Consider the following 12637-nt stretch of genomic DNA (forward strand, 5'->3'; position numbering starts at 1 on the left):
AGGAAGTGGTTCTTGATCTTTCCCTATTTTATTTTTATCAGAGAAAGTTTGGTCCTCCATTTATGTTATATTGATATATACGTGCGGCTAAGGCGCACACAAACACAGAAAATTATTTTTTATTTTTGTTGGAGACTAGTGCACTTTGTGGGTTACACCATCCTTTAAGAAATGAGCCAGCTGGCTCTTTACTTATGGGACACAGGCACACGCTTGGCGCTGCTCCTTTGTTGATGCACGGACAGTGAAGACAATTCACAAACACAGAAGAAAATGTTTTATTTTTGTTGGAGTGCACTTTGAGGGTTACACCACCCTTTAACAGACAGATGCACGCTTGGCGCTGCTGCTTTGAGGATGCACGTACAGTGCACACAATTCACAAACACAGAAGAAAATGTTTTATTTTTGTTGGAGTGCACTTTGAGGGTTACACCACCCTTTAACAGACAGACGCACGCTTGGCGCTGCTGCTTTGAGGATGCAGGTGCAGCTACAGCCTACACAATTCACAAAGACAGAAAAAAAAGGAGAATTTTTAATTTTTTGTGGAGCGCACTTTGAGGGTTACACCACCCTTTAACGGACAAGCCAGCCGTCCCTTTACTTATGGGACACAGGTGCACGCTTGGCACTGCTCCTTTGTTGATGCACGTGCAGCCACAGTGCACACAATTCACAAACACAGAAAATATATTTTTATTTGGTTTGGAGTGCACTTTGGGGGTTACAGCACCCTTTAACGGTCAAGCCAGCCAGACCTTTACTTATGATACAGGCGCACGCTTGGCACTGCTTTGTTGATGCACATGCGGCTACTGCACACACAATTCACAAACACAAAAAAATATATTTTTTTTGGAGTGCACTTTGGGGGTTACAGCACCCTTTAACGGTCAAGCCAGCCGGCCCTTTACTTATGGGACACAGGTGCACGCTTGGCGCTGCTCCTTTGTTGATGCACGTGCAGCCACAGTGCACACAATTCACAAACACAGAAAATATTTTTTTATTTGCTTTGGAGTGCACTTTGGAGGTTACAGCACCCTTTAACGGTCAAGCCAGCCGGCCCTTTACTTATGACACAGGTGTACGCTTGGCACTACTTTGTTGATGCACGTGCGGCTACTGCGCACACAATTCACAAACACAGAAAAAATATAAATTTTTTTTGCACTTGGGGGGAGCACCCCTGATGGACAGAGCACCCCCTGGACAACACTACAGCACCCCTTTAGGACTGGGACACTGCACAGGACTTTGGAGTGGACCCCTATGGACAACTGACTGCACAACACAGTCCAGCCAACCCCTATTTACTTTGGAGGAGTGGACACAGCCCCTATGGACAACAGCAGCACAGCACAACACAGCCAGCCCCTATGGACTTTGGAGGAGTGGACACAGCCCCTATGGACAACAACAGCACAGCACAACACAGCCAGTCCCTATGGACTTTGGCGGAGTGGACACAGCCCTTATGGACAACAGCAGCACAGCGCAGCACAGCAGAGCACAACACTACACTGTACTACACTACACTGCAAAGCCCAGCCAGCCCTAACTCCCACCCTCCCTCTTCACTGTCCACAGCCGAGTGAGAAAATGGCGCCGACACGGGTACCTTATATAGAGTCCAAAACCCGCGAGACCCGGAAGGCGGGATGATGATGTTTTGCCTCGATTTCAGATCTGAGTCAGGCGGGAAAAGTCGAGCCCGACTCGGATCGGCCTCGGATCAGGGGGGCTCGGGGGGGTTCGGATTTCAGAAATCCGAACCCGCTCACCCCTAATATATATATATATATATATATATATACAAACGCACACACACAGCAGGTAAAATAAGTATTAAACACACCAACATTTTTCTCAGTAAATATATTTGTAATGGGGCTTTTGCAATAAAATTTTCACCAAAAGACAACCCATGCAAGCCACACAGGCAAAGAAATCAAACCATAGATGTCCATAAATTAAGTTATGTGTAATTATATGAAATGGGAAAAAGTACTGAACACGTGAAGAAAGGGAGGTGCGAAGAGGCATGGAAAGAAAAGGCACCAGAAGAAATCTATCTGTAATTAGAAAGCAATCCTGCCCCTTGTCAGTGCAAATTAATATAAGCTGGTTCAGTCCCAACTGATGGCCTATAAAAAGGTGTCTCATTACCAAGGTGTCACACAAGAAACATCTCATGATGGGTAAAAGCAAAGAGCTCTCTCAAGACCTTTGCAACTTTATTGTTGCAAAACATACTGACTGCATTGTTTACAGAAGGATTTCTAAACTTCTGAATGTTCCAGTGAGCACTGTTGGAGCCATAATCCGGAAGTGGAAAGAACATCATTTCACCATAAACCAGCCACGACCAGGTGGCCTCGCAAGATTTCTGACAGAGGAGTGAAAAGAATTATCAGAAGAGTTGTCCAAGAGCCAAAGACCCCTTTGTGGAGAGCTTCAGAAAGACCTGGACTTAGCAGGTACAATTGTTTCAAAGAAAACAATAAGTAATGCACTGAACCGCCATGGTTTGTATGCATGCTCACTGTGCAAAACTCCATTGCTGAAGAAAAAGCATGTTGAAGCTCGTTTAAAGTCTGCTGCACAACATTTGGACAAGCCTGTGAAATACTGGGAGAGTATAGGGCCTGATTCAGACCCACTCGCAAGCGGCTGTCCGCTCGCAAGTGGGTCGATGGTGTGCACTGCGCATGCGCACGATGGAGGGAGCTCCGTCGTGCGCATGCGCCAGACGCGACGAGCGAAGGACTTTCCTTTACTCGTTGTGTCTGATCAAAGGGGGCGTGCTGTCGATGTTGATTGACAGCACGCCCCCTTTGGTGGGCGTGCCGGGGGCGTGCCTCCCAGACGGGGGCGTTCCCACTAGTGATGTCAGTGGGACTGATTTTGGCTCTGATAGAGCCAAAATCACTCCGGGCCTTGCGGTTGAGAAACTCAACCGCAGGCTCCGGCTCGCAGTGGCGATGGTCGCGATGGTCAAGACCATCGCGGCCATCAACCTGCATGCTCGTATAGGCTGTGGGTGGTGACCCACAGCTATACGAGCGTCCAGGAGGACGCTCCATAATTATGGAGGTGGGCCCTGATTCAGAGCGAGCGCTCTGGTCAGAGCGTCCGGCTCTGAATCAGGGCCATAGTCTGCTCAGATAAGGCCAAAATTGAACTCTTTGGATGCCATAATACACACCATGTTTGGAGGAGAAATGGCACTGCACATCACTCCAAAAACATCATACCAACAGTGAAGTTTGGAGGTGGGAACATCATGGTGTGGAGCTGTTTTTCAGCATACGGTACTGGCATACTTCATATTGTTGAAGGAAGGATAAATGGAGAAATGTACCAGGACATTCTTGATAAAAATCTGCTGCCATCTACCAGGATGCTGAAGGTGAAATGAGGGTGAACATTCAGCAAGACAATGATCCCAAACACACAGCCAAGGACACTCAATTGGTTTCATAGAAAGAAAATAAAGCCGTTTGAATCTAATTGAAAATCTATGGAAAGAACTAAAGATCAGAGTTTATAGAAGAGGCCCACGGAACCTTCAAGATTTGAAGACTGTTTGTGTGGAAGAATGGGCCAAAATTACACCTAAGCAATGCATGCGACTAGTTTCTCCATACAGGAGGCGTCTTGAAACCGTCATTACCAACAAAGGTTTTTGTATGATGTATTAAATAAATTTCAGTAACCATGTTCAAAACTTTTTCCCTGTGTCATTTCACATTATTACACAACTTAATTTATGGACATCTATGGTTTGATTTCTTTGCATGTGTGGATTGCATGGGTTGTTGGTGACATTTGATGAAAATTTAATTTAATTTTAATTTCAATAGCCCCATTACAAATACATTTACGGAGAAAAACCTTATTTCGCTAGTTTGCAAACTTTTACCCCCACTTTGTGCTTTTTCACCCCAAAATTCAAAGTTCTTTTTTGGGGTGTTAAGTTTCTTTCAGGTTTTCTTTACGCAATTGTCCATTGGGGGGCTGTCCTAAGGTTCTGAGTGGTTTCCCCACCTTTGAACCCCAAAACAAAAAAAATGCACTTCTTTTCTCCTGCTATTCAGAGGCGAATCTTTTTCTCCTATTACAGTACATTGCATTGACTTTTTCCGCGTACGCGAAAAGCAGATTTTTTGCAGATCTCGGCTTTTCGCTTCTAATTTAATACGGGCCTAAGGCTTTTTAAACATGATCTGAAACTTCACAAAACCTACTGAATGTCTGCCACTCAAACTAAAACATGTAATCGGCCCCCGGGGCGTTTCTATAATGGGTGCAGGGTGTGCGGGGCACACGGGTCCATATTTTTAATACTTACCACTCCGCCGCCGGAGTCCCTCGTTGGCAACAGTATCAGCGCTGTTGGCTGCCACCTCTCACAAGGACAGTGTCAGCGGTATATGGATCTGCCTGCCTCCTTGCAGGTATGATCCTGACCACCTGGTCTGCTTCACTCACACTGCAGTCCCACCTGGACTGTCTGGCTGTGTCCACCAGCAGCCTCACCTGGGCTCTGGTCATATGGCACCCATTATACATCTTCCTACAATGCTTTTCTACTCTGTGTGGGCGGATCTGTCCTGCCCCACACAGAATCTGCTGCTCACCAGTGCCAGCTCTGGTGATACTGCCACAATATATATATATATATTCTAATTCATATTTCAACTCAAAAGTGATCCGGATGCATAGTAAAAAAATGAGGCGCATAGGTCCATAGTTGTTCATCCCTTGGCCATTTGTAATTATAGTCCACAACTGATAGACATGCTTATATCTCACTCATAGTTGACTGCATCTAATCAGGCTTGTTAAACCTTGGAGTAGAAAATTACAGAATAACCACATGACGAACAATAACGTAGTTCTGTTTTTACTTTTTAGTTTTTATACAATACATTCATTGCATTGAGTTTCATAGATTTGTTTATGCAGTGGCATAACTACGGCCCCCACAGCCCCCGCAGTGGCTTGGGGGAGCCAGGGGCCGTTGCTTCGCCACTGCAACTGTGAATGCTGGCCTTTAAACCGATCAGAGGCTAAGGAAGCCTCTGATCACTTCAGAGGCCAGCGTTCCCAGTCAACCACGATGTGAGGAGCTTGCGCGGCTACGCCTGCTGGATCAAGTTAGATCCAGTCAGCACGACAGCAGGAGCAACAGCCTGGATGACGGCCACGTGGAGTCAGGTAAGTACTGGGGGGGCACTACTTTAAGGGGCACAACTACAAGGGGCATGGCATATGGGCACAACTACAGGGGCACTGCATATGGGCATTACTACAGGGGGCACAGCATATGGGCACAACTACAGGGGCACTGAATATGGGCACAACTACAGGGACACTGCATATGGGAACTACTGTAGAGGGCATTGCATAAGGGGCACTTCTACAGGGGGCATTGCATTAAGGTGTGGCATAATTAGTTATAAGGGCATTACGGTGTGCCATAATGTGTTATAAATAGGGGTGTGCATCGGCCACTTTTCGTGTTTTGTTTTTGGATCTGGATTTTTCTTCGTGTTTTGGATCTAAATTGGTTTTGCCAAAACCACCCTTCCGTGTTTTGGGTTCTGGGTTTTGTGTTTTGGATCTGTATTTTAGTCTATTCTGAACAGTTCACACCTCACAATATTGTTTTTAGGCCGAAAGGTTGCACCGAAGTAGCTGGATGACTATGCTAAATGACACAAATGGGCGGCACAAACACGTGGCCTATCTAGGAGTGACACTGCAGTGGCAGAGAGGATGGCAGTTTGAAAACTAGGCCCCAAACAATACATAATGCAAAGAAAAAAAAGAGGTGCAAGATGGAATTGTCCTTGGGCCCTCCCACCCACCCTTATGTTGTATAAACAGTACATGCACAATTTAACAAACCAATCATTTCAGCGCCAAGGTCTGCCACACGACTGTGGCTCAAATGATTGGTTCATTTGGGCCCCCACAAAACAAGCTGGCAAATCATCTGTCCCTGCACAAACTGGCTCTACAGAGGCAAGATGTCGTCCTCATCCACCGATTCCTCACCCTCTTCAGTGGTGTGTACATCCTCATCCTCACAGAGTATTAATTCGTCCCCGCTGGAATCCACCACCACAGGTCCCTCTGTACTTTCTGGAGGCTGGTCTCCCTGGAAGAATTGATAATTCATTTTGATGAACATCATCTTCTCCACATTTTGTGGAAGCAACCTCCTACGCCTTTCGCTGTCAAGGTTCCTGGCTGCACTAAACACTCTTTCGGAGTACACACTGGAGGGGGGGCAACTTAGGTAAAATAGAGCCAGTTTGTACAGGGGCCTCCAAATTGCCTCTTTTCCCTGCCAGTACAGGTACGGACTGTCTGACATGCCTACTTGGATGCTGTCACCGATGTAATCCTCCACCATTCTGTCAATGGTGACAGTATCTTATGCAGTGACAGTAGACATGTCAGAAATTGTTGCCAGGTCCTTCAGTCCGGACCAGATGTCCAAACTTGGTCCTGTCTGCCCTGCATCACAGCCAGCGGGTTGCTTAGGATACCTAAGTTGTTTCCTGGCAGCCCCAGTTGCGGGAGAAAATGAAGAAGGAGCTGTTGACGTGTCACGTTCCGCTTCAGCAGGTCTTTGCACCTCTGCAGACTTGTGTCCACCGGAAAGAGAGACACCACATAGGCTTTAAACCTAGGATCGAGCACGGTGGCCAAAATGTAGTGGTCTGATTTGAACAGATTGACCACCCTCGAATCCTGGCAAAGCGAATGAAGGGCTTCATCCACAAGTCCCATATACCGAGCAGAATCGCTCCATCTTAGCTCCTCCTTCACTTTCTCCAGCTGCTTCTGCAAAAGCCTGATGACGGGAATGACCTGACTCAAGCTGGCAGTGTCTGAACTGACTTCACGTGTGGCAAGTTCGAGGGGCTGGAGAACCTTGCACAACACGGAAATCATTCTCCACTGTGCTTGAGTCAGGTGCACACCACCTCCTTTGCCTATGTCATAGGTGGATATATAGACTTGAATGGCCTTTTGCTGCTCCTCCATCCTCTGAAGCATATAGAGGGTTGAGTTCCACCGCGTCACAACCTCTTGCTTCAGGTGATGGCAGGGCAGGTTCAAGAGTGTTTGCTGGCGCTCCAGTCTTCGGCACGCAGTCGCTGAATGGCGAAAGTGGCTCGAAATTTTTCGGGCCACCCAAAGCGTCTCCTGTTGTTTTTCAGAAAATTTGACACCACCAAATTTATTGTGTGAGCAAAACATGGGACGTGCTGGAATTTGCCGAGATGTAATGCCCGCACAATATTGGTGGTGTTGTCAGATATCACAAATCCCCAGGAGAGTCAAAGTGGGGTAAGCCATTGGGCTATGATTTCCCTCAGTTTCTCTAAGAGGTTGTCGGCGGTGTGCCTCTTACTGAAACCGGTGATACACAGCGTAGCCTGCCTTGGAACGAGCTGGCATTTCCGAGATGCTGCTACTGGTGACTCTGCTGTTGTTGCTGCGTAAGGCGATACATATACCCAGTGGGTTATCACAGTCATATAGTCCTTAGTCTGCCCTGTTCCACTTGTCCACATGTCCGTGGTTAAGTGGACATTGGGTACAACCGCATTTTTTACGACACTGAGGACACTTTTTCTGACGTGTCTGTACAGTCTCTGTATCGCCTGCCTAGTGAAGTAGAATCTAGATGGGATTTGGAACCGGGGACACACTACCTCCATCAATTGTCTAAATCCCACTGCACCAATGGCGGATACCGGGCGCACATCTAACACCAACATAGCAGTCAAGGCCTCAGCTACCCACTTTGCTTCAGGATGACTGCTGTCGTACTTCATCCTCCTCGCTAAGGACTGTTGGAGGGTCAATTGCTTAGTAAAAGAAGTAATGGTGTTCCTACTTCCTCTCTGGGATGATGAACGACTCCCGGCAGCAACAGCAGCAGTGGTAGCAGTATGCATAGCAATGCAGGATCCTCCCGAGTAATCCCGGATAGGAGAGTCAGTCATGCCAGTGACATGGCCTGCAGGACTACTTCCAATCCTGACTGAGGAGGAAATTGACGAGGAGGGAGTTGACAGTGTGGTTTGCAGGCGCTTGAATACAACAGGAAAAGGGATTTAGGTGTCCCTGGACTGCTTACGGTCTTAGCCAAAGTTTCTGAACTTGACAGTAACTTTTTATGAACGCGCTGCAGGTGACGTATAAGGGAGGATGTACCTAGGTGGCTAACGTCCCTACCCCTAATTATTCCACCTTTACATATGGTACATATGGCAAGACAGTTGTTGTCCGGATTTGGATCGAAATATTTCCAGACTAAAGAGGTGGAATGTTTGGTCTTCTGCCCAGTCATGACCGTGATGGGATTTTTCATCCCACAGACAACTGTCTCCCCCGGTGCCTGATTTAAACAACCACCTCACCATCAGAATCCTCCTTGTCAACTTCTTCCTCAGCGCCAGTTACACCAATATCCTCATCCTGTTGTACTTCAACAGTGACATCTTCAATTTGAATATCAGCAAGTGGACTGTGGGTGCTCCTTTCAGCACTTGCAGAGGGTGTGCAAATGGTGGAAGGAGCCACCTCTTCCCATCCAGTGTTGGGAAGGTCAGGCATCGCAACCGTCGCCACACTTGGACTCTCCATGGGGATTTGTGATATCTTCTTAGAATTAGAATGCACAGTTCTTTGCTGTGCTTTTGTCAGCTTAACGCATTTTCATTTTTCTAGCGGGAGGATGGCTTCCATCGTCATGTGAAGTTGAACCACTAGTCATGAACATAGGGGTGGACCTTAGCCGTTCCTTGCCACTCCGTGTCGTAAATGGCATATTGCCAAGTTTATGTTTCTCCTCAGACGATTTAAATTAATTTTTTAAGGTCATTTTCCTGAACTTTGCCATTTGGGATTTTATATGCCCTCTACTATGACATTGGGCATCGGCCTTGGCAGACAACGTTGATGCCATTTCATCGTCTAGGTCATAACTAGTGGCAGCAGCTTCAGCACTAGGAGGAAGAAGTTCTTGATCTTTCCCTATTTTATTTTTATCTGACAAATATTTGGCCTCCATTTATGTGATATTTATATACGTGCGGCTAAGGTGCACATAAACACAGAAAAATATTTGTATTTTATTTTTTAGAGCACTTTGGGGGTTACACCACCCTTCAACAGACGAGCCAGCCGGCCCTTTACTTATGACACAGGCGCACGCTTGACGCTACTTTGTTGATGCACGTGCGGCTACAAAGTACACAAGTCACAAACACAGAAAAATATATTTATTTATTTATTCTTTGGAGCGCACTTTGGGGGTTAGAATACCCTTCAACAGACAAGCCAGCAGGCCCTTTACTTATGACACAGGCGCACGCTTGGCGCTACTTTGTTGATGCACATGCGGCTACAGCGCACACAAGTCACAAACAGGAAAAGATTTATTTTTTTTTGGAGCGCACACTGGGGGTTACACCACCCTTCAACAGACGAGCCAGCCGGCCCTTTACTTATGACACAGGCGCACGCTTGGCGCTACTTTGTTGATGCACGTGCGGTTACAGCGCACACAAACAGAAAAATATTTTTTTTTGCACTTGGGGGGAGCACCCCTGATGGACAGAGCACCCCCTGGACAACACTACAGCACCTCATTAGGACTACAGCCTTTATAGGACACTGCACAACACAGCCCAGCCAGCCCCTATAGACTTTGGAGTGGACACAGCCCTTATGGACAACAGACTGCACAACACAGCCCAGCCAGCCCCTATGGACTTTGGAGTGGACACAGGGCCTGATTCAGAGCCGGACGCTCTGAAAGAGTGCCCTGCTCGGAATCAGGGTGTTTTGTTTTTTTTGGTGCGGCCCCCGGGCCGCTCGCATAGCTGTGAGTGATCACCCACAGCTATTGCGAGTGGCCAGGTGATGGTTGCGATGGTCGAGACCATCGCGACCATCGGGGCTTGCGGCGAGACCCTTGCGGTCTTAGTAGAGCCAGAAGCTCACCACTGACATCATGCGTGATGTCAGTGGGGCCGCCCCCAAACGGCAGGCGTTTCGTCGGGAACACCTCCGTTTGGCCAGCCACCCCCCCTGCCCGCCTCCAAAACGGTGCGAGCTGTCGATCAAAATCGACAGCCGCACCCCCCTTTGGTGCGAGACCCGTAGCGATGGAGCCCCCGTCGCTAGCCGGGTCTCGCACATGCGCACAACGCTAGCCGACCTCGCGAGCGAGTCTGAATCAGGCCCACAGCCACTATGGACAACAGACCACAACACAGCCCAGCTAGCCCCTATAGACTTTGGAGTGGACACAGTCCCTATGGACGACAACAGCAGCACAACTCCCACCCTCCCTCTTCATTGTCCACAGCCGTAGTGAAAAATGGCGCTGACGCGGGGACCTTTTATGGAATCCAAAACCCGCGAGAATCCGACAGCGGGATGATGACATTTTGCCTCGATTTCAGATCCGAGTCAGGCGGGAAAACTCAAACCTGACTCGGATCCGGCTCCGGTCGGGGGGGCTCGGATTTCAGAAATCCGAACCCGCTCATCCCTAGTTATAAGGGGTAATACTTAGTGTGTCATAATGTGCAAGAGACATTACTGTATCATGAAATCACACACCTTAAACGTCGTCTTTGGGTGTGTTTGTATTTTAGGTGGGGGCGTCTGAAACTTTTTTGGCTGGGGGGAGCAAAATTTATAGTTACGACACTGTGTTTATGCCAAATAAATGTGAAGCCTAGATGTACAGTATGCCATGTTTATTAGCTATCCACACAAAAGTTCCACAATTCTAAGACCACTTACTTTTAATTTGAGTTGGGTGAGGCGACGAAGTCCACGTAGAACTTGCAGTGTCTCTGACAAGCAGTTGATTTGGTTATTGGAGGCATCAAGCACATTAACAGTCAGTGAGGAGGAGAGAGGAAGAAGGCTGGAGATCTCATTATTGTGAACATATAGTTCATACAGTTTGGGAAGATTCTGAATTCCATCAAGAGAGTGTAACTGTGGGTAGGAGAGAGACAACAATTGCTTTATATTAAAATATATTTTTGTCCTTATATTTCCTTAAATTCAGATAATGTAAAGTAATAAGCACAGTATTACTAGTCTGTCTGAATTTCTGTACTCATCCAACTTGCAGTAGACTACAGGAAAAGTGCTCCTATATAATGACTATCTATGTAATAATGTCAGTAAGCACATCTGTGTGTGGACCGGCTACATACTTTATCGATTGGCATGTTGGCTCTCTGCCCACTGAGTTACCTTTGTGGCGCTGTATGTGAGCCAAAGCTTTCTTATTTATTTACATGTTTTATATACCTGCACTTCTGCTGATTTTCTTTGTATGTCTGCATAAAATGAGCTATTCTAATTGCTTGTGGAATAAATGCATTCATTGTATAGCAAGGTGTTGGATGTGTGACCCATATAACTTTGTTTATGAGAAGTTGGGGAGGCACAGTAAAAGTGGCCCAGGATTTGATAGAATGGGAATCTAGGCCTCTGCATAGTTAACTATCATTTTCAGAAATCTATAGTACATGAATATGGCAAATGCTTATCACATTTATTAAACAAAAGCTGTTATTCATTGATGCTCCCGCCCAGTATGGAGCTATATAATAATATTCTAGTGATGAACATTAAAGGTATTACCTACAGCACGGTTTCTGTGCATTGAAAATTAATGCTGGCAATCACAGATCTAAAAAGGATGAGATTTTAAAAGTAAAGTTTGTTCTGTACAGTAAAAACAAATCAAAGCCTTTCCCTGTTGTCACATTAATGATTACAGGTCTGTTTGTCTGCCTGGGTCTCTATAGCTGGATTATGATTTCAAGTTGGTCTCTTTTCAGGAAAGATTTTATCCTCAATTAAGATCTGATTATGGTGTTCATTATGCATAACTATCTAGTGAGAGTGATGCCTAGGTCTGTGTGTATAAGTTGTTAAAATAAGACTGAGCACATGAAACATTTGACTTAAATATTCTATAGTAGTAAAAAATAGTGCAGCCGCAAAAACATTGCAGATTCTTTCATCACCCTAGTGTCCGTAGTTTTACATCACCTTGGAGGTTTCTGCTTTCAGTGGAGTGCTTCTATTACTCACCTTATGTAAACAGGTTGTACCAGCTGTCAGGAGTGATCATAAGAAATGTGTTTAATATTACATGTTATACAGCGATAACTCTCAGGATGAAAGCTCCCAATAATCCTCTATGTTCACAAATTATTTAAAACTACACTGTATGTGCGTACAAGACCACAGTGCAAGGACTGGCCTATTTACATTCCAACTCTACACATGGACCACAATGGCAATGGATGTAGAAATGTGGATTATTTCAGATGTCATCCCTTCAATGTTCATTAAGACAACAGTAACTTGTACTGTGCAAGGACTAATAACTAACAAAACCCAAACATACATGCCATATATTAGAAGTAAACTCCAACTTTGGATACCTGTATGAAAGCACACAACGGAAGACACATACTGTAACTTTATATAATTCAGATATAAATTGATTTTGTAGTGCCCACCTATTAGCTGCACCCAATCTCTCTATATTGGCCTCACA

At 46.1% G+C, this 12637-nt stretch overlaps 1 protein-coding gene across 1 annotated transcript in view; it reads right to left on the reverse strand.

Moving 5' to 3' along the window:
• The window catches only part of LOC148529145 (uncharacterized), a 146742-nt gene that overhangs the window by 59773 nt on the left and 74332 nt on the right, over positions 1–12637 (reverse strand). The window contains exon 6 of the mRNA XM_088468890.1: positions 10852–11052. Within this exon, the coding sequence (XP_088325016.1) occupies positions 10852–11052 (201 nt within the window). The remainder of the gene's footprint in view (positions 1–10851; positions 11053–12637) is intronic.

The sequence above is a fragment of the Taudactylus pleione genome, unplaced genomic scaffold (genome assembly GCF_031769625.1).
Source record: "Taudactylus pleione unplaced genomic scaffold, aTauple2 ptg000086l, whole genome shotgun sequence".
In the NCBI taxonomy this organism is placed as follows: Eukaryota; Metazoa; Chordata; class Amphibia; order Anura; family Myobatrachidae; genus Taudactylus; species Taudactylus pleione.